This window comes from Cheilinus undulatus, linkage group 23 (genome assembly GCF_018320785.1).
Source record: "Cheilinus undulatus linkage group 23, ASM1832078v1, whole genome shotgun sequence".
NCBI lineage: Eukaryota > Metazoa > Chordata > Actinopteri > Labriformes > Labridae > Cheilinus > Cheilinus undulatus.
The window spans coordinates 16,979,476-17,004,724 of record NC_054887.1 but is presented as its reverse complement, the minus strand read 5'-3'; the positions used below and the strand labels follow the sequence as shown (position 1 = coordinate 17,004,724).

Genomic DNA, 25,249 nt, shown 5'->3' with positions numbered 1-25,249 from the left:
CTTTAAGGAGACATAGTGACAATCAAAAAGTAATCCTGTCTTCTTCACCATATTGATCACAAAATCAAATATGTCAGATTGCTAAAAATGTTGTATTTCACAGTTATCACTGTCCACTGCTTTCAGTGTTTTTGAAGGCAAAAAATTAAAACAATGGTCTTTTTTCCCCAAGAACTATCTGGTCAAGAAAACAGTCAAATTTCTAAATGTCAAGATGTCTCTTTAATCCTTCGTTATTTCAGGGATCTTCAGCAAACTCTGGGTTAGAACTGAATTTAATTAAAATCTGATTGTTCTGAGTTATTGTGATCAAGCTCACTTTCTAGTTTGGTGGATGTTACCCTGACACTACATCAAAAAAACTGAAGTAAATTTGCAATGAAAAGCTGACGCTATCTTCCTAATAGAGCGTTAATTTCCATAGCAGCGACTGCCCTATTACAGAATAAGACAACGCCATCAACTCCCCATATAAATACCTTTAACAATTACTCATCAGTGGGCCTCATTTCTATACAAGCTAGATAATTTTCTACAATAAAATTATTTTGCACAGAATAGAAGTCCACATCCTTGGCCCACAGCTAGACACATTTTCTTCAGTTTTACCACTGTCTTCTTGTAATAAGGTAATAAGTTACACCTGGTAATCTTTCTGTAAGGTCATTTTTACATGTATAAAAATATGATTTATCTAGTCATACAAAGTACATGTTCATTTGCGTAACACTGTAAATATCATGAAGGTACAAAGTCCCACAGACAAACTCCAAAATCTTGCAGAAAGTCTTCTAAGAACAGTGGAGTTTTTTATAAGTAAAGGAGGGCATCTCCACATTAAAGTACATGCATTTAAACACAATGTCATTACAGTCCCTGTGGGCGTGATGGTCAGGCAGCCAAATACTTTTGTCCACATAGTGTATATAGAGATATCTTGCTGTTGACTTTTTGGGCAGACTATCTGACAGATTGTGGAACAGGCATTCAAACATTAGACCCCTGCCTCTATAAAACAGCCTTATCATTGAAGTTTTTACTGAGCTATTAGAGCCACAGTGGCGATATCATAACTATGAGCTATCAGACGTTTCCACACATAGTTTTTACACAGGCCACAGACCAAAAGCAGAGCCAGAGAGTCTAACCCAGACCTGCCATAAAATATAATAAAAACAGCAGAGAACAGCAGCATTTAGAGCCTTTTGATCGGACAGGTTTGGCCTTGACGCACCAAACCGTCCATCTATGGCTTTGGAAGCAGATTTTTTATTTGCAGCACAGAGCCAGCACTGAGGCTTTTGCTATAGCAACTAAAGCATTATGTGCATAGCAACAAGTCTCACTACAGCACCCTGAAAGCAATGCTGTTTTATGTAGCATAATGAAACCTTTTTGTAAAGACTTAGGGGACTAGCACACACACAACAGCACACACACACTGTCTCTCTCTGTCCCCTGGCAACATACCGCATAAGGGTGTCATAAAAACACGTCCTGCTTGGCATCAGACACAAAAGACAAGGAAAGAGAGGAGGAAGGGCAAGAAAGGTGAAGAAAATAGAAGATCTGTTTATGTCTACACTGATTATTATGTTGTTCATTTTGTTAGCTGGCTAGCTGATAGAAATCAAAGAGACAGAAACTTAATAAGATTGAGTTTGGCCTGTAATCACCTCTTTGGAGGAAAGCACCACGATGATCTTGGCAGCAGGATGGGGGTGAGCGGCTGCCCTGTGTGTCCATCCACAGTGCTGATGGATGGGCTTGGGAATCGACTGATTCCCTGTGTCGCCACTCCAGCCATGCCGGTGTTGTTGGCATTGTTGATGTTGGCATTGGAGCCAGATGAGGAGTAAGAGGAAGGGGTGAAAGTGGTCGAGTCCATGAGCTTTTCGTGGGACGGGCTCTCGCCTTCACAAGGTGAGCCCTTCTGGCTGATGTGCAAGGGACGCTGGGTAGTGAAGGACTGTGGGAATGAGCTTCGGCCATCACTCTGGTTGTAGTAGTTGACGTGGTTGCTGAACAGCCCACCTGTACGCTGTGGGTTGAAAGGAGAAAGGTTGAATTAGAAGAGGGGGAGAGGAATCGAAAAGTTGGAGAAAGTAAAAGAGTGTAGGAAAGACATGATAAGACGAAGAGAATAATGTAAAAAGACAGCAAGGTCAATGTATGTATTCATCAAATCATCTTTAAATCCGACTAGAATAACACTCACTACCAGCATCAACACAATCTTACTCAGCCAAGATGTAATGCAAAGCAGAGTCTGTATAGCAATGTTACCTTAGATCAGGTTTCTGATTTTAAATGATGAAGATCCCTGATATGAGAGCAGAATGATTATGAGACTGAATGCATCAGGCACCAAATCTAGGGCCTAACTCAAATCTCCATGATTATCATTAACCTTAATAATCAACATCAAATCAAATTTGTGATAACTCAAAGAGGGGTGTTTCGATTCTTTAATTACATTAGGTCAAATTAAACTGTGTTGCTCTAAAAGTTGAGGACCACTTATTGTGTTCCATCTGTATTACATGCAAGTCAGTGAATGTAATGAAATATAGCCGTAAATGAATCATTAATGTGGCAATTACATTCTCTAAGGAGGCTAATAACTTGCATTACTTACCGGTAAATGAAGACGAGACAGTGCGTATTTGTACTTACAGTTCTACATCTGCAACTGAATGTCACGTATTTAATTTAGGATTTTTCCTTGAGTTGCATCAATGCATCCTGACAACTATTTAAATTGGGTTATGCAATAATTTGAAGCCAAGCTATGTAGTGGAAAATGAGGCTTGCTGAATGTGTTTTGAACCTCAGAGCACATGCAAGCATCTCTGCATATATGCATGGAGCAGTAATGTGGCTTCAAGCTGGGCGCTGATTGCTGATCATCCCTCTCTCTCTCTCTCTCTCTTTTTCTCTCTCTGGAGAGTGAGTGAGAGTGTGTGTATCCGACCTTTACCCTGAAGATATCGTCCTCGGATGCAGCCGACACAGGCTCCTTCAGGCCTTTGTCCACCTCCTCCTCCACGGTCAGATCTCCGGAGATGGCCCTCCGAATCTCTGGACCTATGTCATGCAATGTCCGCAGGCCCGCCTACAAACAGAGCAAACAGCCTGTAGCAATGCACTTATTGTAGAGTAGCACACTGACCAACATGTTTATTTTTAGACTAAAAACCCTGAAATAAGTCATCTATGATAGACACAATATGCACCATTATACAGTCTATCATGATTTAAAAATATATTCAAAGGTGTGACATCTGTGTCTTTTTCACCTGCAGAGAGAGGGCAGTCTTGGGGGGCACCTTGGCCACCAGCCCTTGTTCTTTCCTCTTCTTAAACTTGCGGAAATATTCCTGAATGAGGAAGGTTGCGTAGAACTTTCCAACTGTAACCTCATCATCTACAAGAAAGAAAAAAACATTTATAGTAAGCTGATGTTAAAAACATGACCACACATTTTAGAAAACACACAGAATATTTGTATTCTTGAAGCTGTGTTGCCAAGTTAACATACCACCAGCAGGAGGGACCACTTGATCCAAGAGCTTCATGCTGGTTCTCTTCCAGATCTTCTTCACTATTGCCCTCAGTTCCTCATTGGCCTGCTCCAGATTACCTGAACACAAACAGTTGCAATTTCTCGGTTTGAAAAAGCATTTCCTAAGTTGTATTAGCTGTATTATCACAAAATTATCAAATTCAAAAATATAAACACAGATGTGTGGATACTTGTAACAATAGAGAGCTGCAGGGATAGTACATCTGTTGGGATCCAACAACAAAAAATCCTGTGTTTTTTTTTTTTTACTGGATTTGTATTAATGCTGAAAGTAAGCTCAGTGAGGAAAAAAGAAAACATTTGACACTTTCATGTTTGGTTGATTAAGAAAATCTTCACAAGTGAACACCACTTTCATATTTTTAAGGCACAAACAAAATTAAAGTAAAAGGTTAATATTATTCTATAAAGGACCCACAACTAGGATATTCAACTGGAGGCTCTGTGGCTGGGTAAGGCTCCTGAGGTCATTTTAAGTGACCCTTTGAGTAGACTACTAATGCTTTGGAAGTTATTCCTATTCACAGATACTTTCATTACTGCCTAACATATACACTGCTCTTCACTCAGACAACACAAATGGTCTCTTTCTTCTTTAAAAAAGAAAAAATAGGTAAATGCAAAGAGCAGACAGTGTCCACTGATACTACATTTTTCACTTAGTCCAAGGTTTGCTCAAGATGATTTTTGGGCAACCTCATGTTATGAGCAAAGGTGGTGCACCATTTTTTCAGGCTTGCACAAAACAAGCAATCAGCATCACTGGCAGAGTACTGGATTTCAGGCAGAAAGAAAAAGCCACAGACACTTTAAAAGTATTCTTGCATCAGTTGAGACAGAGAAAATCTAAAAGCAACTGTTTGATTAAAGTTAGAAAAATCATTCTGCATATGCCATGCAATATCTCTCTGGCCCTTCTATTTCAAACTTATTTTGTGGTCCTACCTCTTCTACAAACTTTCATTTCTGTGTGACCAACATATTGCAGTCCTACTAAGCAACTTGAGAGCCACTACCTTTTGTAAGATGTTTAAAAAATCCTTGGAATACACAAGTGGGACACTTTAATATTTATCTTAGGTCATTGCTCCTCAGCTGGTGGGTTGGGACCCAAAAGTGTATAATGAAGCTATTTTCCAGGATGTGTAATGTAACAACAATATGTGATGTGCTTTAATTTTCAAGACCATGGCTTCATCTTTTTTTTCTTCATGTTTTGTTCCAAGTCAAGTCAAAGCTGCCCCATTTTTCATAAAAACACACATACACAAAATAAAAACCATTTGGTTATGACTGAAAAAAATCCACAATTTGGGTCATGAGTTGTCATTAAGAAGGTGGTGATTGGTTCTGACATTAGACCAGTTTGAAACCACTGTAATATGTTATAGAAAAAGTGTTAAATATCTCCCTCAGAGGCCTGTGTTTCGAGTCCAGTCAGTTTTAGTTCTGAAGAAGCCCTTTTAAGAGGAAGAAGTCCAGGCACTTCTTTTGGATCAAACTTTGGATACTCTAAAGCTTGTGCTTACCACAAACATTATTTAGGGCGTCTTAACAGAAAATAATTTAAAAATCCCATAGATTATATACAATGGAAACACAGTGCTAAAATGTTAATTCATTTCTGGGTTTTATGACTCATTACTGCAGCACAGTTTGTTCACAGAAATGTGTACAACCTCATCAGAGTCTTACCCTCTGTTTTGATCCTGAGTGCTGTTCTGACCAGGGCGAACAGTGTGGCGTTGAACATAACCGTTCCATCGCTATTCAGAGGCATATTCATCGACACAAGGCGCTGCATGAAAGCACAGATTTTGTTAAACTGTGAGAAATAAAATCATCCAGAGGTAAACGTCCTTGTACAACAAGTCAGCTGCCAATAGATGCTGGCAGGAGGCTGTTTGTTGAAAATAAGACAGACAGCAGTTTGACACTCTGGTCACAACTTATTTTCCTTCAGAGAGATGTCAGTGTCTAAATATCTTGAATGTTTTCTCTTGATGTAGAAATGTTGTCAGTGTGCCATTTGAGTCATTGTAGAAGGTGTTATTGGCACACATTAATATCAAGTACAAGATTAATTTCTGCTTATTTATAACATCCTGCATCAAATTTGTTCTTCCCTCAGAAAGAAAAAAAAACCTAAGCCTGTAAAAATATTGTGCACATTCTTCCTGCATGTTTTTACCTTGCAGGCCACCCTGTGTGGACAGAGCTTTCCAAAGCCAAGGGGTGGCTGGATTCTCCTAAGCAGAGTCACCACATCCAGGTGTTTTATCCTCCCTCTGCAAACAGCACAGGATCAGATGATAGTAACACTTTAAACATCCTCTACTAATTAAGAATGAACCATTTAAAGACATGTCTTGTCACTGCAAACGTACTTAGCCTCTGGGTCATATTCAGCCCATATCCTCTTGAATTCATCCAGATGGTGAGGCCCCAGAATTGACCAATCACGCGTCAGGTAGTCAAAGTTGTCCATGATGACGGCCACAAACAGGTTGATGATCTGTGGAGAGTCAGGAATCCGAAATTAAACCCCATTTACACTTGAACAACACTCCTGAAAATGTTCTCAACTTCCTGGGTGAGCCGCATGTGTGAAAGCAAACAGACAAGTTTACCTCCAGACTTTGATTGAAAGTTTTCCAGCTAGACCCCTAGTATTTCCCCCTACCTCATCTCTCTTTTACTGGCAGGCAAAATGCAAGAAAACTTCCTGCTGTAAGAGACAGGTGTGAACAAACAAAACAGGAAACTTACTGGGATAGTCACCACGAGTGCATGTGGCTTTACATAACATAATGTTGTTAACTGCAGTTGCAATTACCTTTCCAATTAAATTATTATACCTATAACCCATAAAACAATTCAGAAAATTACCATAAAATTTACTTGATGGAAAACTCAATTTAAGGTAATCTTTTAAAGATTTAGTCAAACATTTTAAGAACTCTGATTACACATTCTCATATTTTGAATGTAAAGCAGCAATTATCAGACTGTTAACTTGTGGCAGCTACCTAAAACTCCATCTTGAAAAGGTCCAGTCTGAAACAATTGTGACAGGCCTGAAAATGGACCTAACCAATCAGTGTCATTTGAGGAGAATGAGGCAGTAGTTACAGGTGGGGTTTAGCTGTACTGGGAGAGGGCAGCAATGGCTGCCGCCTCTTTAACATTTAGCTCGAAGGTAGCTGTAGTATAGCTTCACCATCTTCTTTATGAAATAAAGAGCAAAGAACAGCACTGAAAGCTTTTCATGACAGAAAAGATGTCTTTGCTCTTCTCCTAACTTGCTTTGGCAGGGGTTGTGACAGTTTTGGGAGGCGTTTAGGTGCACTGAAAGTGCGTGTGTATAAGGACTGCTGCTGGTGTTGCAATTAGCTTAGCTGTAGTTACAGTATACCTGAAGTTTTATCAGAACTGAGCCCCATTTCTTTATTAAAACAAGTGAAAAAGGCCACACTGAAAGCTTGTCTTGGTAGAGAAGCTGTTTTTTGCACTTTTCCTGAATGTTCTCAGCATGAGTTTAATCCAATGACAAGCTCCACCATTATTAAACTACGGCAGCACCTGTGTGTCAAGCTCAGGTTACTACCAGAGCTGCACATGCCTGACTACCTCATATTGTCATTGATTGGCCCATAATGCATGTGACAGACTGAACATTTGTCCAATCACCTTCTGATAATTTTTTTGAAATGTCCTCCAGTTCCAAAACAAACTGTATGGGAGGTTTCCCATGAATGTGAAAAATATATAATACATATATATAATAACAGGATACAGTCTATCTGGCATGTCACGTTATGTGGCTGCATTAAAAGTAGAAACAAGAGGAAAGAGTGAATAAGCAAAGGCAGCATTTAACATGATGACAAGAGGTCACTGTATCTGACTAATAAATAGTTTGCTATCTTGCAAAAACCACAGCTTTTAATTTTCTTTAGTTTTCACACCGTCTTTAATGTTTCTTAGATGCTGGTTTATATTTAACAGAAAACAATAGCACTGGTTTTGGCTTCTGTTCAGAATACTACAGCAAAGGAAATCTATCTGTAGTCATCTCACTCACCAGAAAGGCACAGAGCATGTAGAAGCTGACAAAGTAAATGATGGCAAACTGGCTGCCACAGTCCTCGTTGGGCGAGTTGCTTTCATTAGTTGATCCTTTCTCACAGGGTCGATTGGGTGAGCACGCCAGCATGATCTCCTGCCACGCCTCACCTGTCGCACATCTGATAGACAAGCATGCACACAGCCACACAGGTATGCACACACATTTGTGCAGATATGCATGCAAAGACATATGCATATACAGAGACATCAAAGGAACATATACAGACACATATGTATGCATGTGTGCAGGTGCATGTGCATTGATGCATTAACACACACACATGGATGTGTTCATGTATGCACCGAAGCATACACACAAAATGTGAATCACAAGCACATAAAAACAAAGAGAAAAAGAGGCCAACAGACACACAAAAACACACACACATATGCACAAGAGTTAGAGAGAGGGCACTAAAAGGAGAAAAGACACATCTAACATACTGAATGTCATGAACAGCTGGAGATTTGTACATAAATCCATCCCCCAAGTTTCTGTTTTTGTCACCTGCAGAAACCCTGGCAAAGTGGCAATAACTCTGTCTTTAACATCAACCTGACAAAATATTTTCTCACTTTGGATCTCTTGCAGAGTGAAGTGGCAAAGTAGGCTGAATTTCACAGCTTGACATTTACAGATATCATGGCATTTAATTAACCCACTGCTGTTAGAAAGTGTCATTTGAACCTGTTATGCATTATGTGAAATGTTTTTAACAGCTCATGTAAAAGAGAAAATATGACACATCAACAAAGGACAAAGAAGTAAGTTGTTGTTGAAGGGGTATCATAAAAATTAGGACAGCAGAGGAAAGTTGAAAGACTACATAGGAAGAGCAGAGAATGTTGACTTTGAAATTATGTCAAGAAATTAAAAGAAAAAGAGAAATGGGATGAACAAAGGAGAAGAAAAGAAAGAAGACAAGTGTAGTTATTTTCCTCACCTGAAGAGAAGCAGCACTGCCTGAGGGAATGTCTGGAAATTGTTGTTCCTGTTGATCTGCGTGTGGTCCCTTAGTGCTATTTTACCAAACATCTGTACGTAGGGAAGGAAGTAGTCACAGCACACAGGATATGATGTCAGCATTGACAAGAGGAGGTCATTTAGAAAAAAGTAGAGGCTGTTTGTCCACGGTTAAATCAGAGCAAATGGTGTCCCTCTCATCAGCAGGAAGTAAGTACAAAGGACAGAGAGACAGAGGAAGAGGGGAGACAAATAGAAAAGAAAAATGAAGGAGGAAAGGACAACGAGACCAAACAGCATTCTGGACAACAAGCCTCCAAGAGGACAGACACAGGACGGGGGCCAGCTAGAGGAGAAGGTGAGAGAGGAAGAAACACAGCAGGGAGGGTAATATGGTGACAGCATGACAGCTTACCTGCATGCCGATGACAGCGTATATGAAGAATAGCATCACTATAAGCAGAGCTACGTAGGGAAGAGCCTAAAGAGGAGAGACACACATCAGTACCACGATTCTGACAATATCACCCTTCAGCATGGCTGGAGTCCATTCACTTTCATTCAAATGACCCACTTCTAATTAGCTTGCACTTTAGGACAATATTGTAAAAAATTAAGGTGAATTAACCCGACATGTTAAAGCGTTTCAATTCAGGAAGTGCTATATAAAAATGATTGGTACTTAATGAATTGAAAGTGAACTGATCTGCAGCCCTGTGTGGCACGACACCAAAAACAATCAAGGACAAATCATCTGACTTAGTGGAGTGTAAAACCTCAGTAAAATACAAACTGCTCTCTGAGTTTTGCCAGGAGATCAGGCCCAAATGTTGTTTCCACAGCCAAACATAACCAGAACAGACAGATATTGTATAAAATGCACCAGGGAAACAGTGTGGGACTGAGCTCCTGGCTAACGCTACTCCTGTGCATGAGGCAGAGGGGTCAATTCATGATAAATGAATGAGAGGTCAGTGTTTGAAAATGGTGCATGTGCCATCTAATGGCAAGTGAGATAAGGATACAGGAAGTGGCAGCTGGTGCTTTTGTCTCCAAGGGTGTTTAATTTCTCACAGATGGACTGAGATGTGCCAATTTTGGATACCCTGCTAATTGTTTCTTCATTCATGGGGTGCATCCCTCTGCAGTATGTCATGTATTTTGGGTGCAGTTTTCCAGCACCAAAGAAAACTCCTTCTATGCACATGTACAACTTACAATAAGAGCCAATAGAGGTTCTAGGCCCAAGAATTTTACTGCCCCAGACTGGAAAATCACAATGGTACAATAATTTAGGCGGGCCTACACACTTTACATCTACATTTCTTATTGCAGATTACACATTTTACTCACTAGCAAAATAATAGTAACCTTGCTTTTAAAAAGTATCTGTATTACAAACTAAAGATCATTCTGTAAAGATCTGGCATAGTTGTAGGGCTGCACTCTAGTGCCCTAACTGACCAGCTGCCACAGTACAAATGATACAACCAGCTCATAAAAGGGATTTAGTTCAGTAATAAACTCATGACCACTAATGAACACCATGAGTCTGGTTCTCTTTGCATTACCAATGCTAAAAATTTCAGTGGCTTTATTCCAATATAATAAAATATATTTCCAATGAAATGGCTCATCTTTACCAGCACAGGACAGAGAACAGATTATTTTTATTTCCCCTTACCTTTCTATCAAATGATTTAATTTTTTGGTGCAGTGCTTAGTTAAACTTTTCTGTTTCTTAACCCGCCTACAGGGTATGGTAAGCCCTCAGATGTTAGTAGTTAGGTGTTGTAGGAAAAGTGAGCAGAAAGAGATAGGAGGGAGAAGAGATATGGATAGGAAAGAGGTCCCTAAAACCTTCCCTGCCTACTTCTGTGGTAAGACTCCTAAACCTCCTCTCCATTACCACACACCATCCCTCTTTCTTTCCTTCTTCCCTGTGTAAACTGCCCAGTATCAACACCTTTTCACTTCTGCAATAATAGGAAGTGGAGAAAAAGAGGAAAGGGGTAAGGACAGGAAAGGTGGTTTGTGAGACTTGAGCAGGCTGAGTTAACACAGTAGCAGGGATGTTTTTAGCCCTGTGTGACTCAGATCGGAAATTAAAAGATGATTTACAAAGTTCAAATTAAACAGAATGAAGGTACTTAAGTTTAATTTTGCAGAAAACCCACTTGTTGCCTTTATAGTGATTGAAAATAGTCTGAAATTTAATGACTACATAATGCTAAGTAAATTAAAAGTCCTGTGAGGAACTAGGTGTTGATCTTGGTGCCCACTGTGGACAAAGAGGCACTCTTAAGTCTTTGTGGATTTTTTCCTGTACATGTGTTAGTATCTTTTGCTCACAGATGTACCCTGCTTCTTTTAACAGTGAAATTTATCACACAGCAAGAGCTCTTGCTTAAAGGGATATTTCTGTATTTTTGAAGTTGGGTTGTTTAAGGTGCTTGCCATTAGCCTTCAGATTTCAGTGAGCAGTGCTGAATTACGCGGAGCGGATATACCCCTCTGTGGAACTGTATAGCCGAGATCCCAAAGTGCATCCTGTCTAAAGGGGCAGTGCTCATTGAAATCTTGGGAGGTGAATGGCACTCATAATGCCAAGCACCTTATACAACCCAGCATTGGGTATATTGAATTATCTCTTTAAAAAGGCTGTTTCTACAATGTGTTATTATATTTTAGGTCTTAAATCTACCTAAAAGCATCTTCATTGAAGCAATCCGTCTTGTAGCTGATGGTTTTGTTTGCGTCTGAAGTGGCATCCATATTCATTTGAGTCTGTTTTATAACCGGCTAAAACTCCTCACAGGAACTCTAAGAAGTACAGAACTAAATTGTTATTGCAAAACTTGCTGTAAACTCTATTTTTACAGATAAAGGTAAAATTAAAAAAATGTTAAATGGTTCTAAAACAAAGACAAATCTGGGTTACATCAGGGTTAAAGCTTCAAATCCCATCCTGTGTAAACCCAACCCCCTCCTCTAGCATGTTGTGTCCGGTTCTCCCCTACTTGGAAGGATTTGATGAAGGTCCACAGCAGGGTCCGAATCCCTTCCCCGCGAGACAGCAGCTTCACCAGCCTCATCACGCGGAACAGCCGGAAGAAGGTGATGGAGATCCTGGCGTTCTCTTCAGAGTTCTGCAGTCCCTTTTGGTGGGGTTTCGTGTTTTTTAATTATATAGAAAAAACACAGGACGCATGAGGACACAGGAACATGGGTAGAAGGTGGGAAACAAACGCGCACACAATCACACAAACAGGAACAGATGATACCACAAGCATACACACATAAATGGGGAAATGTGGACATACGTGTAACATTCATATACATATTCCCACCCACACGTGAGCATGGATGCAAATATGTATAAAACGCACACAGACGCACACACACATACACACTGAGTTAATAAATGGAAATCTGCGTCCTATAAAATCCCATCAAAATCAACTGACAAAAGAGATCAGGGAGAGAATCGGGCAATCATGCTAAATTTACTTGGCTTCATGGAAAAATCACTCGGCAACCAGAGACTCACTGACTATCCATCCATGAATCTAAACACACCTGCTTCAACTATGTTTCATATCACACATTAAGCCAGCTGTGCTATCACAGAAGGCTTTAAAGGCACCTTAATGACTGCTTCTTGTAATGCCACCAATTCAAAGTTACTGTAATCAAGCAGACAAAAAACAGCTGGGTGTTTAACAAATTACAGGTAAATCTAGGCTTGGACTGACACTTCACAAACTAGAGTTCAAACACTGGGAGCCCCTGAAGTATATCATCCAAGTAAGCCGAAAGATTTTGGATATCCTGCACCAGCATGGGCTTAAATTTTTATCGCTGCAACCAGGCTGGAGAGATTTCCATCGATGGAGGTAAGCTCTTTCATAAATCACTAATAACAATTCACCACAGATTCTGACTAAAATCCTTGCCTGCAGGCAAATTTGAGTTTCAATAAAACATGTAGGCTGACTAATTGTTTGTCTGCCAGGGGAAGCTAACTGACATGAAACAAAATCCAGTGATGACATCCAGGTGGAGGAAGGTATAACTGTCCAATACAGCCACTTTTTGATAGCCTTTATTTCTGTATCACTCATCATGTATTCACAGTGCCTCTTGGAATGAACATGTTGTACTTTAACTCCCAAAGCAGTTGGAAAATGTGCTCCTTATTTAAAATATACCTAGGTAAAGCTCTGAAGTACAAGCTTAAAAGGCACTGTAGCTTTCTAACTGTCTATTGTCCCAGAACTCGTCCACAGGAAATAACTCAATGATGAAATATTCAGCCCTCTCTCTGAGTGCTATTCTATTACACATTTATTTATTTATGCTGCTGCTGCTCATTCTCGGGGATGAAAAGACAGAAAACAATGGCAAACATCAGGATTTACGTGAAGCGCCATGCACTTAGTAACGCAGCTAAGGACCTAGCATAGGATTTAGAATATACAAGCAGCAGATAGATCAGATAAGACCAGTTAGCAACCGTAACAGCAGTAACAATAATGCAAAAGGACACAAAATACACTTAAACAATCAGCATCTCATTAAATGTTTTAGCAGAAATCCACCAGTATTCTTAAAATAAATATGACCTGCTGAAAAAGAAGCACTTCTACCCCAAGAATGAAACCTCAACAATGCCAAATGACATCAGTCCTCACTGTGATAATCAAATATGACCCTAAAAAGCAAGTTCTGACAACTGGAATTCTAATGCATGCCGTTAGTGTTTTTCCCAGAGGCCTTTAATTCTTTAAACTAATCCCATAGAGAAAACACAGGGTCGCCTTTTAAAAGAACCTGCCATTCTCCACACTTCTCAGCAGTTTGGGATAACAGATGTCATTAGCTAATTTGCAACATGTTAGTTAAAGTAGATGGCTTTCGGAGAATGCTTCAAATGTTCTTTTAACTCACAAGGACAAATTTGAGTAATCCAAGACATGAGTTGTCCCAAACTTCATTGACAGATATGTTGAAAATGACACATCCTTCAGAGGACTCAGTATTCAGTACTGCATGTAATACCACAACTGGACCACAGTGGGGACCATTTCACCACAGAGAGAGTGGGGCAGTGAGCAAGACAGGTACAGTGACAGTAAGTGTGACAGATTTAGAGAGGGGGGGGGGGGGGTCTGAATACCAAGAATAGTTTGAATTATTCAGGGACAAAGAAAACAAGACTGATTCACAGGTAGATAATAAAGACAGGTAGATAGAGAGATAGCAGGCCAGTGGAGAGCAGTGAAATAAAGAGAGACAGCGTGATAGCGTGACCATGATGGCTTGCACTGATGACAAAGCACCAAAGAAACCACACCCATAAGGGAGGGGGGGAGCTGCAAGCCATGGGGGTAATAGCCACTCAACGATAATCACAAGACTCCAGGTAAACTTGGCCTGAACAATACAAAGCCCTTCACCATACAAACAAATGTATAAACATGTAAAAGAACAAACAGAAGCTGCAGGAGCAGAGCTCACATGCTGCAGATATAACAGCCGGAGCGACAGAGGAGAGATGTCAGGACGAACAAATAAAAGCCAAAACTTTCGGATCATACCATGACCGGCGTAGCAGAAGGAGAGATGGAAGGATGGAGGGATGGAGAGATGTTGGAGGAGGTAAGGAGGCGGGCGAGGTTACCGTCGGAGCGTACCATTGGCCTTACCGCAGGGGGGTGAGAGGAGGAAGAAGAGGAGGAGGAGGACGAAGAGGAGGAGGACGAGGACGAGGAGGAGTCAGCTGGCTTTAAGGAAAGGCAACAAAGATCAGCACCAGAACAGCGCCTTGGTGTGTGTGAAGGTGTGTGTGTGGAAGAGAATGGTGAGAATTTCACTCCAGCCCAGACCAAAAATAACTCACAGACCACCGGGACAGTGAGGGTTCAGCCTCACATCAACCCTTACATGGTGGAATGGGGAAAGAAGTAATTTCATCTGGGCCAGGAGGGAGAATTCAGTCAGATTTTACTGCATATAGAGATGGGCGTCTTCCAGTGTGTGAGCCACATCAGGCTGAATCGCCTCTTATCACAGTACTAGAAGATGGAGACATGTAACTCTAAGATACTGGGAAATTGCCATCCTGCACATTCAGGGCCAAAATAATAAATGATGGTGTGGTGCAGCCACAAAAGGGGAAATAGCTGACTGTGTGTTCGTGTGTTTGTGCGGCCCCGCTCGTGTCATGCGAGGCTGTGGGTCTATGTGTACATGTGGGGCGCTTCTGTAGCTATCTGTTCTGCTTTCTGCCAGCTGAAGCTACAATACAGAGGTGTAAGCCTAGCTTAACGGCTACATTTACCCAAATGCATCTCTGAATTAAAGAATAATGCCTCCTTTAAATATGTGGTGTTCAGGCCGTTCATTGACAACAAAATGGTAAATTTCCAAAAAAGTTATCACTGTGCTGACTTTGTGAAAAAACTAATTTAAGTTAAAGTAGTTTTGATGCTTTAATCAATTTTAACATGAGCATTTTGCCGTTATAAAGCTCCCACAAGGATCTTTTATTTTTTACTTATTTTAGTGCTCCCTATTGGCAAAGTGGTCTCTCTCCTCTCTAAGCTAAACTCATGACTATAGATATGTTCTAAAATTCTGTTTTTCCCTGTTTTTACATCTAAATTTGTCAGTCATTATGCTTGACTTCAAGGATTTTTTTGGGTCTTATTTCACTGCTCATATCTTTTTGTGTGCTCCAAAACTAATTTCCCCTCGTGGGACCATAAAGACTACCTGAATCTGAATGATAGGGAAATTTTTGCTGTTATGTAAATAAAGGCTGTTACGACAGTGTACAGTTGAATGCTTCATTTGACATCAACCCCCTTCAAACATCTAAACAACTACTTAGAAATAACACTCTTAATGCTAATGCTCCTCTTTGCTATTGTTAGTTGTACAGAGCTATCAATATTAATAACAGCCTGTTTCATAACCCACTAAAAACTCTACACAGGTGCTTTAACCATGTTAATATTTAAACGCCCAAAGTCCTACAAATCTAAGATAATGCTCCACTTTTATTGACAGCTGCACTGCTAGCTTGATTGTTTCATTTCATTATGCTTTTATTCTAAGAGATGCACCTTAATTCATCACTGTTTTGAAACCCTAAATGCACTTGAAGAATCCTTTAGAGGGGAACCTCTTTAGTCCTATAATGATGCCTCCAGCCACAGACAAAGCTGGCATATTTTGAAAGTTGGCAGTGATACCATTGAAAACCTGTATCAGTGGAAGTTAGATTTTGAAATATGAAAATTGACATTTTCTCCCTGATCCTCCTCTTCTGCTTCCCTCAGGGTGCCCAGTGGAGTACAGGGCAGACTGGTCAGAAATGCAGAGTCAGAAGGAGAAATATTTGGATGATTTTCACACTGTCTTGCTAAGCAGAATGAAATCATGAATAACACAAAAGTTCAGAAATATGACTGTCTTACCTTTTATGAATAGGGTGTTTCTAACATGGTTATTCTCAATCTACCCTATTCATTGAATGATTCTGTCACTTGTTTGGACAAAGGTTTTATATAAATAACGTAAGATGAGATTTATTTTTGGGAAGTTTTATATGTATATATTCATTTTCTGCAGGTTAAGTTCATTTTTATATAATTTAACGTTAAAGTAACTTTGCTTCATATTCATATTTAGTGTTTAATTTGTTTCTCAGAGTACTTATGACATGATGCACTTGCCGTTAAAACTGTTCCTCCATGCTTTTCAAAATTCAATCTAAGACCTTTTGAGGACCTGAACTGAGAAAAATTAAAACAAAATTTTGCCCCATAAAACATCAAAAATGGATGGCATTAGAGATTTCTCAATATACCAGACCAGAGCTGAATTTTCTGATTTAATGTACTGCTTATGAAATATCAAATGGTATAGGAAAAACACATTATTGGTCATAAATGCCTAAATTTGATGATTTCTGGCACATTTAATGCCTCTATTCTAACAATATACAGTATACTGATATTTATCATAACACATTTAAGCAGGTGTACTAAGATAATTCTAGACAATTCAACTATTTAACAGCAGAATAATGTTGTTTTCCAGGTAAAATCTGTTCAAATAACGTGAGCTGCATGGATTTTTAAGTGGGCAGCCTGGTAACCCAGTTAGAGAACTGGACTAGTGTTTACAACAGGACAGAGTGTATTTAATCACAGTGAGCCAGATCAGAGAAAATCAGACAGGGGTCTGGGGGTCCTGCCCCAGGAAATTAAGAACATCCAACACGAAGGTCCTTGAAATTCTGGAGATATTTATGCAACAATTTGTGGGGGAGGATGTTTAAAATGTACAATTTAAGACTTCATGGGTGTCACTGAGCTTGTCATGCTAAACTAGACATCATAAGTGATTCTGATTCTCAGCAGAAGTTGAGCGGTGCTCTTGCTTACCCACATACTGTACCTAAGATTAATTAATCTTAACAAGTACCACTGTCAAAATAACAGAGGTAAACTTTGTACTAACATGGATACAAAATACAATAAAAGACATTTATTCCTCATTCTACCTCTAATACTGAATACTCCCCTGAGACAACATAGTGCATGTTTAAAAACCAGAGGTGGAATAAGTACCAGACTCTCGTAAAAGCACAGTTTATTTGGTTAAAGTTTTACTTTAGGGCTAGTCTATATACTGACTCAAGAAAAATCAAATTTTAGACCATTTAAAGTTTACTCAAAGTACTGAGTAGCTACATTTGATTCCCAGCTGGCTTTCACAGTGAAATATGATTTTTCCTAAATGTGCAATAACAAGAGAATATGGATCTCCAACCGGGTTGTTTCTAACGGCCTTTTTCCACCGGCCCGTCTTAGCCCTACTCTACTTGACTTGACTCAACTCTACTCAGTTTGTGTTGCTTTTCCACAGGTGCGGTAGCTCATACCAGATACTATTTTTTAGTACCTGCTCTGCTCTGGTTCCAAGTGAGCTGAGCTGATACTAAAAGGTGACGTCGACCAACTGCTCTGATTGGTCAGAGAACGTCGTCACCGAAGAGTCATGAGCGGATCGCCCGACACAGCTGCAATTTTTAAAAAAAGACAACAGGTACTAGGGCTGGTGGAAAAGGTACCCAAACAGAGTAGAGTCGAGTAGAGCCGAGTTGAGTCGAGTAGGGCTGGAACTGTGTAGTGGAAAAGCGCCATAAGGTGTGACTTCACTTAAAATGAAATCCATCAGCTGTTTACTTTTTCTCAGTTACTGATGCTGTTTAAAATGTAATTAAGTGCAATAATTCTCCAAAAATATACTTTAGTTAAAGTCAAATTATTGATTTAATAAGTACAAAGAAGAGGATGTATGTATGTAAGTAATATATTCAATTACAGTACATTTATTTATTTATTCAGCACTTATTTGACATGGACACACAGTAACATTGATGCTGTGATATTTAATCATACACAGGTCCCAACTGAATAAATGAATTTAGTTATGTTCCATCAGTTTAGTTTAGTTTGACAGGGGCCATGCATAACACATCTGTTAAGCCAGAGTTAGCTATAAAGCTAATTTACATCCGAGGTTCCTGGGCAGGATGATGTTAAAATATACAGTACAAACAAATGTTGTACTTCCTTCACCTAAAGAGGCATCAGAACACCACAATAAAAAGGCAGAAGCTTAAGATCATCTCAGTCAGTTTCACTGATAAAGATGATTGAAGATGCTTTTGGAAATTGAAGCCAACACATATTTACATAAAACCAATCCATACTATATAACATTCTGTGGGAGGACGCCCACAGGTCATCCCTAGCTTTGCAACATTTTACATTGGCATGAGTGATAGATCAACTTATAGTTCAATCTATGACTCAGGAGCGGTTCACTCTGCTTTGGCAGTGGCTCTGTTAAAATACCTCAACACAACATAATGCATCGTTGTTCCAATTCCTTCTTATAATAAAAAAGAGTGTGAGCAGGAACAAGTCACACTGAAGGAGAGAAGAGGAAAAGAAGAAACAGAAAGGAAGGTAATTCAAGGGGAAAAAGAAAATGGAAATTTGGGAACCAAGTAATTGGGAGCAAAGGAAGGAAAGCAAACAAGGAGGTGAAGGCCAGAGAGCAAAAAAAGGAAAAAGGAAAGTAAATGAAAGAAGGAAAAAGTGAGGCATTAGGGGGAATTTTAACAGAGCCATACACAAATTATTGATCACACAAAATGACGATTTACTCACAGTAATGAGTAACAGCATCGTCAAGAAAACAATGATTTATACTTCAAACATTCTCTTATGCAACTCATTCTCTAAAGTTTTTCAATCAGAGTAAGCTGACATGGTATAAATATATGGGTTTGGAAATGTATTTGTCTATCTAATGAGAAGAATAGGGATGTACAGGGAAGAGGAGGTGGAAGTAGGACAACGTAGGAGGAAGTGTAATTAATGCAAGAAAGAACTGTTAGCTGGAAAGAAGGGAGGGACTCGGGAGGAGTGGTGGCATTGATTCCTTATAAGTGTGGTCAAAGATTTAAAGTACAGTTGAAAGTGCTGTATGTTTGTCTTTGTGTATGCAGAATGAAGAAAACAAAGGAAGAGAGGCATCAACTAGAACATAATTTAAATCAGAAGTTGCTTACATTTCAGCACGAAAGTAGGTGTATCAGAATAATCTCTCTGCATTATTATGTGTCTCCAGTATGGAGACAATGACAGACCACAGTGTTATTGTGGGCTTGAAGAATCTGTGCATATGGTGTCAATTTGACAAAAAAGTAAGAAAAAACAGTCTACTTGCAATGAATTCAAGTGGACCATCAGGTTGGACTACAGTGCAGATGTAAGCTTCTGTGGTTGCAGCTCATTTAATTCAGGAGCTTATTGTTTAATCACATTGCATGTCATTTTTCCAAGCAATAATACAATCAATTCAATCAATTCAGTTGGTAACATGGGCTTCTTTGAGTTATTTTAACATAGATTTAAGGTTTATGCAGCTTTTTGTTTGAAAGATTTAATCTTTTTAAAGTAACATTGAAGCTGTGCAGCTCTACTGCATTTACTTTCATTTTAATGTGCTGAAATTAAGAGCACATACTTTGAAAAGCCAATAGTTTGCTTTACATGTGTGCAAAATATGAGAGACCCATGTAACCCTGCTTGCATTTCAGGTGAGCAAGCAGCACCGCAAACCAACAAGGAGGAGGACAGAGAAAGAAAGAGATAAACGTCCATAAAAGAAGTGAAGGAAAAAAGGCTTAGAAAGAGAAGAAGAGAGTAGAAAAGAGCAGGAGGAGGAGGAGGAGGAGGCATTCCGAGTAGAGGTAAGAAAAGGAGAAGAAGATGCAGTCCATACTGGCATCGCCTGCAAGACACCGCTCAGAGCAAACCACTACCAATCTGGTCACACTACTTCTACTCAAACCAAAAACGGAAAAAGAAACCACATGACATTTAAGAAGCACCCGCCGGTTGCAGGGGAGAATTAGAGACCACAAAAGTGCGGCTAATCTAAGACAACAAGCACCCAACAGAGCAGCGGAGTGGGTGCACTCAAACAAGATATTTTGTCCATTTAATATTTACTAAAGGCAAAGTGATAACATTTTAAAAGCTGGCCTCTTACTGCACTTCACTGTGTACTTAGGAATGCAATAAAAGAGAGGGAGCTGTTGGCAAACTGCTGCTGGTTTGTAATTGCATTGCTTGGTACGTTTTAAAAAACATTCACTTGTGCTTTGGTGCCTGATGAAATGCAGTAGAAGGCTTAAATCTAAAATGTCTAACGGGACAAGGTAAGATTTCAAAAACAGCCCAACAAGATTGAAGTGCGGAGGGTTTCTCAAGAAGAAAAAGGTAGGCTGGGCAACACATCACCCAAATCATTAAAAAACACCAGAGAAGAAGAAGAAAAAAAAAAAAAGACTTGGAGCATGCCTTTAGGTTAGGGGTGAAAGAGGAAAAAGAAAGAGAAAAGAACAGCAAACCAATCAACCAAAACAAACCAAATTAAAGGCAGACTCCAAACTAAAGTGTAAAGTGCAACATCAGTGACTTGTATAGATGACAAAGACGGATATCTCTGGCCCAGCTATACTAAGTATTGCAGTATCTAATCAATCACTGGTTAAGTGTTGTCAGTTCCCAATAGACATGTTATATTTCACATTTATTTTTTGTCCGTTAGCCTTTATTAAGTCTCTATGAACTGTATATATTAATGCAATCATAAACACAAAGATCAGCTAAATTCACACCCAGGAAGCCATAGCTAGGACCTGATAATGCAGACCTTAGAATAACTTCCTAAAGCAACAATATCTAAGTACAGCTTAGAAAATATTCTATGTTGTTTATGGGCAGCTTTGTTGGCCTCTCGAGGGAACAAATGGATTCCCTTTCTAAAGGCAGGAAAACAACTGCCAAGCTCACACACCCCTGGGATACACTAACCTTATTTGTATGCCGGACCAGTGCTGTCTGAGGTGAAACACACCACATTCCAGCGTCCGGGAACACACCGGTGTGCCCGTGTGCATATCTTTGCTTTGCTTCATGTCCTCAAACATGCAGCCAGCTGAGGATATAAGAGGGTTTTAAAAAATAGCTGTTTAACAACACTTTGGGTTCAACTGTAACTATCATTGATATAAAATTATAATACTGATGTAGCTTAAAACCTAAATGTCCTTAATTTAGAAGTCTTGTCTCCGATGTCTTTTTCTTGTACACTGAATAAAAGTAGATGAATAAGAATAACCATCCATTTGTTTCTTGTTAAAAGTGAATGAATAACACTGATACTTTTCTATGTTTCTGCATGCTATGGCTCGCTTAGCTTAGCATAGTGACTGGAAGTTGATAAAGGATGCTAGCTGGTCTCTGTCTAAAAGCCAAAATCCACCTTCCAAAACCATCATTATTCACACACTGCTCCCTTAAAAAAGCAATAAAGCTTTTCTTCTTAAGAAAGTGAAACATTTTTTCATAAAAATCATTGTTGTTGCACAATCTTACAGTTAAACATTTGGTCATTAAATCAAGAAGCAACAATCTACAACTGAGGGTTGATTTCAGGAGGTTAGTGGATCTACCTGGCCACCTGAGTGGCCAATCCAATATCCTTTACAATGATTAGTAATTCAACTTTTCAGATGTGAGTCTTACTTTAGAGTCAACTACGCTGACTCTTTTGTGGGCAGCTTTGAATTTCAATGTAGCACATGTCATGTAGCACATTGTCATTGAAGAGACAGTGGTGGGTCCTGAAGCTACACCACTGGAGAACAACTGGAGTAGATAATAATTTTCATTGCTTTATGGTGACGATAACAGTGGTAATAATTGTTGTTGTTACTGTAGTTATCACCATGTTCAATTTCCTTTTTTGTATGTTTATATGAAAATGTAAAGTTTATGTCGATGATATTGCAAGGACTGAATATTTAATATTTCAGATTCAATATTTAGAAAAATCAATTCAGTTTGTATAGGTTTGTGTATACAAGCATAAATTCATATAGATATATATTTGACAAAGGAAAAAAAATCTGTAATGAATTTATAATTTTGGAAATAGCAAATTAGTGAACCACGGAGAGGGGGTGTGATTATGTAAGTGTTTACTTCCTTCCACTCCTTTTTGGATATGTAAATGAAATTGCTGCATGTGACATTCGCATTGCACTGTATTTATCTAATTATTATTTGTTTTTGTTTTTTAAATTTTGTCTTTGAGCGTTATCTATTTATTTTTTTCTTTTTCTTTGTATGACCACTCTGCACTCTGTTTTACATATTCAAAACAAATTTCTATCTATCTATCTATCTATCTATCTATCTATCTATCTATCTATCTATCTATCTATCTATCTATCTATCTATCTATCTATCTATCTATCTATCTATGTGTGTCCACACAATCTGTCTACAAGTTACTTTAAAGTACTTTATTCACAAGATGATCCACAAGGAGAATAAATAATGTATGTGTTCATTGCTTTGTAGAAAAACTGTTACTGTATGTTTGACTCATTTAGAGCTGTCTCCACTTCATCTACAGTCTGGGGACTTTTGAAGTTGTGCCCACTAAAACTCAGGCATCAAATATCACCAATTGGTAAGCTCCTTGAAAATATAAAAGATTTTTGTGTGACATTCACCTTTCTGGCTAGTCTGATCATAGTGCACATTTCCTCCCTTGCACATTAGCATTAACTTTAAAAACTTCTCCTCTTTCAAGGCTAAATAATGTTGATTCCTGTCCAGCCTCACACAACAGTTTGGATGCTTTTCATACTATTTTCCTGCCAAAAAGCACTTTGAATATCACATGAATAAAGCACCAATTATCCCTGAAGTGTAAATACAATAGACACTCAACATTTGACTTGTGTTTGGGCTATTCATTTTCATTCAGCCCCACTGTTGACCATAGGGCCCTTCATGTCGATAATAAATGAATTCATACATACATCTACATAAATTTCACGGGGCCTGAGTAAATCCATTTATGGATCAAATTGTTCCCCATGTCTGCACATAGCTATTGTCGGACGAAAAAATGGCAGTAGCAACTTGTATTTTTCTCATTTGAATGTGAAGTTTCTCCAGTGATTTATGAATTGAGCGAGTTAAATAACCCTTGGGTCAAACAACATTGTTCAAAAATGAGACTATGCATTTGCTTCCTTTTCCAGAAAATCCCTCTTTTTCTGAAATTCTCTAAAAGCCAGTCCTGGATATGCCGTCTTTATCCATGTCATGCTATACAGCTTCTATCATGCAAGGGGAATGGACACTGTCCCCTTTGGCAATGACGAAAGATCAAATGAATGTAAAATCAAACCAAGTGCTGAGACAATGCAACAGTTTCTATTGGCAAATGCAATAGTTTTTTGATGCTATTGATGCTCAGTGGACCGAGGCATGAATACCCATCTGAAGCAGTTTCAAATATTAGAATATCTACACAAAAAAATGCTGAAACCAAGAAAAAAAAGCTGTATTTGCAGCCGTGGGCAGAACTACTTGCCCATTAATATAAACATGTAGTAAATAACATGAAGTCATGAGGAAGTTCTCTCTGCTGCACCCAGCATTCTCACTGTGAATCAAAATAAACATGTCCAAAATCTATTTTTATATAACAAGGGACAAAGCTTCCCAAGCTCAAATGTATGACTTTTGTTACTTGTGTATGTGCTTTGATTGTGCTACATTTGGCTGCTTTCATCGCCATAATTCAGTCGTCTCTAAAGTTCGACTGTGGTTCAGCAGAAGTTTTCTAATCATTTGAAAGTATGCAAGATGGGTATCAGCGCCCGGTCTGTTTGTGTGTGGGGGAATGGCAGTGCAGAGCATGCAGGAAAGGGAGGGAGGGAGTTGGACTACTTACGTTAACCTCAGTGATCGCTATGTCAACAATGCTACCCACAACTATCAAGGCATCAAATGTGTTCCATGCATCAACAAAATAATGCTGCGTAGGGGTGGAAAGAACAGAAAAAACAACAGAAGAAAAGGACAGAACATAAGAACATTTAAAAAGATGGAAAGAATGGAAATGAAAAGAGAGAGGAGAAAAAAATAAGATTATATACATGAAAATTGGAGTTTTTAGTTGGAGGAGGGATAGAATAAACAGAATTTAAACTGCAAAAAAAAAGGTCTGAAAGAGATGGACAGCAGAGGAGGAGCAGCGGCGATCGGTCATGCTTGTACATGTGAAGAAAGTACAACAACAAGAACAGTAAATAACAAATTGCAACAAAATCACAACTGAAAAAAACACCTCTGCTGCTGCAGTTAAAAAATGAAAAGATGTGTAAGTTGTTTTATGATTGGTCAGTGAGTTAGTTCAGTTAGTGGAGGAAACAGGCCTGAGGACATGTCACGGTCTGACAAAAAGTGAGGAAGGGGAAAAAAAAATCAAGAACCAGACAACATCTTGGAGACCGCAACACAGAAACCCTTTGCATTCAAAGCTAAACCCTGCCTGAGATCCCTCTGCCTTTAGATTGTCTCACTCAGGAACACTTGTGGTTGGCTTCCACTGATTGGCAGCAGCCATCTTGGAGTCAAGGATGGAGAAAGAGAGGAAGAAAGAGGAAAAGTAGGAAAGATAGCATGACACGGGATAGGTAAGAAGGAAAGGAGAGTGTGAGGAGATGAAAGATTGAGGAAAAGCAACAGACAGAGAGAGGAAGGAGAAACAAGGAGAGAGGGCATCGTACTTACGTTGATCTCACTGAGAATGACGTCTATTATGCTGCCAATTACGATGAGGAAATCAAACACATTCCAGGGATCACTAAAGTACCCCTACACAGGATGAGGTGAGCAAGAGGAGGAGGAGGGTAAGAAAGGTAGGTTAGAAGGAAAACAACATCTGCTGCTGCTTTGCAGCCCTATTATGGTGCTATGAGGTCGTGCAGAGGAAACAAGAATAAAATCAGCTAATGACCCACTTCATGAAGGAATTTTAATTCTAATGAACCTAATCAATTTGTTTCCTCCATAGTATCGCTCCATCGAGTGCAGCTGGAGTTCCTG

At 39.2% G+C, this 25,249-nt stretch overlaps 1 protein-coding gene across 5 annotated transcripts in view; it reads right to left on the bottom strand.

Moving 5' to 3' along the window:
* Positions 1–25,249, bottom strand: part of cacna1c (calcium channel, voltage-dependent, L type, alpha 1C subunit) — a 285,780-nt gene that overhangs the window by 15,579 nt on the left and 244,952 nt on the right. For 3 of the 5 annotated variants that reach the window (XM_041781270.1, XM_041781269.1, XM_041781274.1), the window contains 13 exons: positions 24,935–25,018; positions 14,279–14,464; positions 11,699–11,836; positions 9,094–9,159; positions 8,659–8,750; positions 7,671–7,833; positions 5,974–6,101; positions 5,778–5,874; positions 5,282–5,384; positions 3,542–3,643; positions 3,300–3,427; positions 2,981–3,115; positions 1,677–2,041 (listed from right to left, as the gene is read on the bottom strand). In XM_041781270.1, coding sequence (XP_041637204.1) covers positions 1,677–2,041; positions 2,981–3,115; positions 3,300–3,427; positions 3,542–3,643; positions 5,282–5,384; positions 5,778–5,874; positions 5,974–6,101; positions 7,671–7,833; positions 8,659–8,750; positions 9,094–9,159; positions 11,699–11,836; positions 14,279–14,464; positions 24,935–25,018 — 1,787 coding nt within the window. The remainder of the gene's footprint in view (positions 1–1,676; positions 2,042–2,980; positions 3,116–3,299; positions 3,428–3,541; positions 3,644–5,281; positions 5,385–5,777; positions 5,875–5,973; positions 6,102–7,670; positions 7,834–8,658; positions 8,751–9,093; positions 9,160–11,698; positions 11,837–14,278; positions 14,465–24,934; positions 25,019–25,249) is intronic. The other 2 variants (XM_041781272.1, XM_041781273.1) reach the window with 2 other exon arrangements.